The 5811-nt window shown below is 66.5% G+C and overlaps 2 protein-coding genes across 2 annotated transcripts in view; one reads left to right on the top strand and one right to left on the bottom strand.

Moving 5' to 3' along the window:
* Positions 1–398: 398 nt before the first annotated feature.
* MNEG_1597 (hypothetical protein) lies at positions 399–1292 on the top strand (the record flags this gene model as incomplete). Its single annotated transcript, XM_014049935.1, has 1 exon — positions 399–1292. One exon carries the CDS (start codon positions 399–401, stop codon positions 1290–1292), a length of 894 nt encoding a protein of 297 aa, XP_013905389.1.
* A 2954-nt stretch (positions 1293–4246) lies between these two features.
* MNEG_1596 (hypothetical protein) overlaps positions 4247–5811 on the bottom strand; it is a gene marked incomplete at both ends in the record, with an annotated part of 6812 nt that continues 5247 nt past the window's right edge. Inside the window, 2 exons of the mRNA XM_014049934.1 lie at positions 4247–5093; positions 5242–5327. Of these exons, the coding sequence (XP_013905388.1) occupies positions 4247–5093; positions 5242–5327 (933 nt within the window). The remainder of the gene's footprint in view (positions 5094–5241; positions 5328–5811) is intronic.

The raw sequence follows: 5811 nt of genomic DNA, 5'->3' as shown, positions 1-5811 counted from the left end.
GGGCGGAGGCGGCGGCGGTGGCGGCGCAGAATGAGCTGCTTGATGTCACCAAAAGGTGGGTTGGGCCCGGAAATTTGGGGTTGGGGGTGGGGGCTGCAGCCTGCTCGTGCGCAATGGGGCCTCGCCTTTCAGGCGGGGTTGCAGGGCAATACTCGCTGCCGCCGCAGCGCACGTCTCTGCGCGGGAATGCACGTGACATGCTCGTACAAGGCGTGCGCCACGCGCCTTCTGGATTGAAGACCCCACCGGCGCCGGCCCACCTGCCTCATTCGCAGCAACGCCATTGCTCATCCCACCGACCTCGCTCATTGCTTGTCACCGCCTCGCGTGCCACGCTCTGCTTGCGCCGCGCACCACTGCTGCCTCGCAGGTATGCCCGTGAAATTGCAGAGCTGAAGATGCGCCTGGCTGAGAGCGATGCGCGGCTGGCGGGCGGCTTCGGGGCAGTTTCAACCCTCTACAGCGCCGGCGGCGACGACGGCCCTGGCGCCGGCTTCGGCGGAGGCGGCGGCAGCGGCGTGTACGCCGGCCTCACAGCAGGGCTGCCCGCCGGTGCGGCAAGCTCGAAGCTGCCGGGATTGTACGCTGTGCCGGGCGGCTGGGGCGTTGGCGCAAACATGCCAGCAGTGGCAGGGCTGGCGTTTGGGGGCGCGGGCGGCGGTGCAAGGGCACAGCAGCAGCAACAGCAGCAGCAGCAGCAGCAGCAGCAGCAGCAGCAACAACAGCAGCAGCAGCAGCGGGCCCAAGACAGACAGCAGGTATGGAACCTAGCAGCGGCGATGGCGCCCGGGCCGCCACGCTCGCCGCCTGGGGGCGGTGGGCCAGGGGGGCTGCTGATGCGCGCCGGCAGCGCGGAGGGCCGCATCCCGCTGCCACCTGGCGTCAAGCCGCGGTCGCCGCTGTCCGGCACGCCGCCGCCGCGGTCGGCGGCCAGCGCCGACGGCCCCAGGGGGCAACATGCGGCCCTGGCGTCCCTTGCAGCGGGCGCGGCGCAGGCCCCGTCTGCGACGGCGTCACCCGCCCGCAGCGCTCGCTGGTCCGGCGGCGCCGCGGGTGGCGGCAGCTCGGCAGGCACCGGGCAGCTACCTGCTGCGGACGCTGCTGGGTCTGGGGCGCTGAGCCCCACCCTTGGGCGGCGGCAGGACAGGGCAGAGGCGCCCCAGCGCCGCGGCGGCGGGTATGCGCTCGAACCCGGCGGCTCTGGGCGTGGGTCCCCTGGCAGCGTCAGAGGTGGCAGCCCAAGCGGCGCCCTGGCATCCCAAGCTCAATCACCCAAAGGGGCTCTGTCCTAGCATGTAGGCGGCCGACGGCGGGGTTTGCAGGAGCAAAATTGCAACCGCCGTAGCAGGCCAGCCGCAGTCAACATCACAGCAGCCAAGTAGGCACGAATCGCTCAGGCGCTGGCGCAGAATTAGATGCTGGCTTGTCCTAGACTCAGCTGACGGATACTGCGCCGCATGCGATCCCACGCAAGGGGCACTGGCCCTTGCCCAGTCACTTGGGGGGCGGCCCCCTTGAAGGGCCACTGCCCTGGCAGGCTGCCAGCCTGCTTTGCATCCAATGCTTCCCATCCCTTCTGCACTACGCCCGCCAAGCGACCCACCTGTCTGTGTGATGTAGTTGCAAGGGTTGCGGAAAGACATGTATTTCTCAATCAACAAGGTTGTGGGTGATGCTACTGGGAGAAGAGTTGTGCCTCAAGGCTGGGTCAACCCCCGAGTGAAAGGGTCAGGGGCTTAGAGTCGTTGAAGGGTCCCAGTGAGTGCAAGGCCCGCTGACCCTCACTGGGCCTCAGCGCATCGGTAAGCACGCCTTGCAGACCAGAGTTTTGGTCGTGTTATTCTGTGTTATTCTGCGAATGATTCACACACCTTGACAGAATTCTGCAAATTTCCTCGTGCGATTGCCACATGTAGTCAACCCCATCAACTACTTTAGCAGCTTGGTGCAGGGATGCACGGGTTCTTGCTTGACCAGTCACCAGCTATCATAAGTTGGTGGTGGCTACAGCCACCATTGTGAGGAGTTGTCTCCTGTGCAGCTCTCGGTTTCAGCAAGCAGGCGTCAGAGCGCCGCTGTGCTTACTCACGGGGCGCGCCACGGGGAGGCGGCTGCACGTCGCGCCCCACGCACCTTGTTTTGTCGTCCAGACACCTGCGCAGCATCACGGTGTCGTGCAAAAAAAAACTGCCCTGGCTCGACCGCACCCCCAAGCAAAACACACAATCCAGCCACAATCCCCGGCGCGTTTCGCAGCAAGATCGCGTGCGCCTATGTCTCCGACACGTAACGCAGCGACCAAGCCGCTACCCACTTGCCGCACGCGGGTCGGACTGCGCATGGTGAAGGCGCAGCCCGCCCCGGGATGCGTGCAAGGGGCGCCGACGCCCACCCCCTAATCTGGGAACCGCTCAGTGAAGACGCGGTCGATATGAACCAGGCCGAGCGCACCCGGATGCTGAAATCCACCGTGGACTGGTGAAGGGCATGCATGCATGCATAGCAAGGAGCGGGAGGAACCAAAAGAAGGGTGCGCAGTGTGCGGGCATGAGAGCGCTGCTGTGCCTACTCCCGAGGCGCGCCATGGGGAGGCGGCTGTAAATCGTGCCCCACACACCTTACTTTGTCGTCGAGACACCTGCGCTGGATCATGGTGTGGTGCAAAAGAACCCTGTGCCAGCTCGGCCCCCAAGCAAAAAATGCAAATCAACCACAACCCCCGGCGCGTTTCGCTGCAAGATCTTCTGCGCCCCTGCCACGAGCTGAGTGCGCTGGATCAAGCCGCTACCCACTAGCCGCAACCGGGCCGGACTGCGCACGGTGAAGGCGCAGCCCGCCCCAGGATGCGCGCAAGGGGCGCCAGCGCCCACCCCCTGATCAGGGATCCGCTCAGTGAAGACGCGGTCGATATGAACCAGGCCGAGCGCACCCGGATGCTGAAATCCACCGTGGACTGGTGAAGGGCATGCATGCATGCAGAGCAGGAAGCGGCAGGAGAAAAAGAAGGGTGCGCCGGGAGTAAGAGCGGGCCAGGGGCGAGGAGGGAAGGGCGCTGCTGCCGTAGCCGTTGTTGTTGCCGTTGGTGATGCCGGGCCCGTGCGACCTTGACAAGAGGGTCCTTCTACTCATCCCTTGATTCTTGTTCATGGTAGGGGTCGGGGTGGGCATCACACAATTTGGCGGGCCCTTCGCGTCGCGGGCAGCAGAAGGGAGCAGCAGCGGCAGAGGTAGCGCAGCACTGCATCGCGCATCGGCATCCGCCGCATGCGCCACAGGCCCTGTAGCACATCTCAACTTGTGGTATTAAGGGTGGAGTCGCGGGCCACCGGAGCGCCCCAGCACGAGCGACGCCACACGTTTTTCAGGCATCATTGAAAGCGAGATCGATAGTTGACCTCGATGACTTGTGGATATGCAATAAAAACAATTATTGAATAACACATCGAAGCAATAAGGTATCGATCTATATAGAGTCTATTGCTTTGGAGGGGAGGGGCGAAGCTTCGTGCTGCTTTCCTTTGGCGGACAGCGTTGACTCATGAATGAACGGACCAAGCACGCCCACAGCACGCATGCGTGCGCAGCCCTCGGTGTGCGCAGCCACATGCGCATTAGGACACCGGCATTAAGACACCGCCGACAGCACACATGTGTTGTCCATCTGAAACTCGGCTCAAGTGTTGGCGCTACAACTCAGCTGGAATCTCATCCAGATTTGAACTCATCAGTCATGCCCCTTGGCCTGGCTCCCAATACGAGGGGTGACTGTTGCTTTGATTCTCCCCACCCTGACATCATGCCGTCGCGCCCATTTACGGCACGTATGGGCCCGCTGCTCCGACTACTTGCTGACTTGTCCCGTGCTCTGCACCGCATCCGGCACCCCCGCGTGTTAGGCTCTTTCCGCTGAGGTGTCAGGCTTACACGCTTGGGCTATCTGTAGCCGGTGATTTTTCAAAGTTGCGCTCAGGGGTTGGGCCCCTGCGCTGCTGACCACGTCTGCGGCCCCCGTGGTTGTGCAGAGCCTCTTGTGTGCATCTCAAATAATCAGCGCAGGCGCTAGACCTGACCGCGCCTCAGGCAACCATGTCCACCGGGGTTGACTCGTTGGGGGAGCAGGGGGGCAGGGACCAGGCGACAAGGACTCCCTTGTTCCCAGCTGCCACGTCAGCCGCTCGCCTCCGTGGGCGCAGGCGCCGAGCTGGCAAGCGCTAGTGCACGTTGTATCTTGCGGCCTTACACGGATTCAGTCCAACGAGCTGGCCAGCAGCGCCCCCACCGCGTCCGCCGCACCGGCTGCAGCACGCTCGCGCTTCTGCGGGCCCTCGTCCTCGCTGGAGACGGCGGCCAGCCCCGCGGCCCAGGCGTACCGACTGCTCGCCGCACGCCAGAATCCCTCGACAGCCGCGAGCGCGCCGGCGGCCGTCCACATGCCGGCGGCGCCGCTGTCGCCGCTGCCGGCTGTTCTTGTGCGGCCCGTCTCCCGCGGGCCCAGTCCAGCCAGATATTCCGCAGACACACGTGCCAGGTGGGCCTCCATGCTGCCCTGCACCGCTTGCAGCCAGTCCGGAGCCGCCGGCTGCGGAGCTTCTGGGCCCATCTGTTGAACGTCTGGGGCTGGCGCCTCTGCAAGCTGCTGCTGCTGCTGCTGCTGCTGCTGCTGCTGCTGCAGTGGATGCTGCAATGGCTCAGCTGAAGGCAGGGCTGGCGGCGGCTGCGGCGGCTCGGGTGCCGGCTGCTCGCGCTGCTTCCCCTCCAAATGCTGCTGCTGCTGCTGCTGCTGCTGCTGCTGCTGCTGCTGCTGCTGCCGCTGCTGCTGCTGCTGCTGGTACTCCAGTTGCTGCTGCTGCTCGCGGAGCCGCTCTCGCGCGCGCCGCTCCTCCTCCTCCCTCTGCAGCTGCAGGCCGATCAGCCGCTCCCGCCGCCGCCGGTGGGCGCCCTCCGCGGCGCGCAGCAGCAGCAGGTTGGACGGGTCCCGCAGCCCCAGCCGCTGCGACAGCGCCAGGCAGGCGGACTCTGCCAGGTCATGCAGGGAGCAGGCGGCGGCGCACGCGACGCTGTAGGCCGCGCGGCCGCCGGCCGGGTGGGAGGACCTGGTGCAGCAGCGGCGTGGGGAGCAGGTGTGTTTGGGGGCTCAAGCCGCGGCGGGCCGCCAGGCTGGTGAGGAGCATGCAACTGCATCAACGGTTGTGATTTGGCATGCAGCGAGCCGGTGAACCAGCTGCCTCCCAGAGAGCCGACCTGATCGCCGCCACAGTGCGCGCCAAGCACTCCCGAAACTCGTCCAGGCTCACAAACCACCCCGCGGCCGCCGCCGCGCCCAGCGCCTGCATGCACAAGAACCGCGGCGCGCCGCCCGCCACCGCCCCGCCGGCTGCAGCTGCCGCCCTCCCGGCGCGCCGCCGCCCGCCGCCGCCGCCGCCGGCAGAGCTGCTGGCGCGCACGGCGCGCGCGACGCGCGCTCGTGGGTCTGTTCTGATGGACTCCCCAAGTGCAACAAGGCCCCGCTGGAAGGCGCCAAACAGGCGCTGCGCCTCATCCCACTGTGTTGCGTCCAGCCCGCTGGGCCTCCCGCCCTCCTCCCCATCCTCGGCCCCACAAGCAGCCGCCGTCGACGGGCCGCCGCACGGGGGCGCTGGGGCGGAGGCGCCGAGCACGGGGGCGCTTGCGCCCTCAAAGGCAGCGCCGGCGTCCCCGGGGCTGGCCGGTGGCGGTCCCGCTTCGGACAGCCACTGCGCAAACAGGCGGGCCGCGTCCGCCGCCGAGCGCGCCAGTGCGGCCGACAGCTGTCCAGGACGCACCTCCCCCGCC

Source organism: Monoraphidium neglectum, assembly GCF_000611645.1.
Source record: "Monoraphidium neglectum strain SAG 48.87 unplaced genomic scaffold scaffold00163, whole genome shotgun sequence".
In the NCBI taxonomy this organism is placed as follows: Eukaryota; Viridiplantae; Chlorophyta; class Chlorophyceae; order Sphaeropleales; family Selenastraceae; genus Monoraphidium; species Monoraphidium neglectum.
This window is presented reverse-complemented; position numbering and strand designations above follow the sequence as displayed.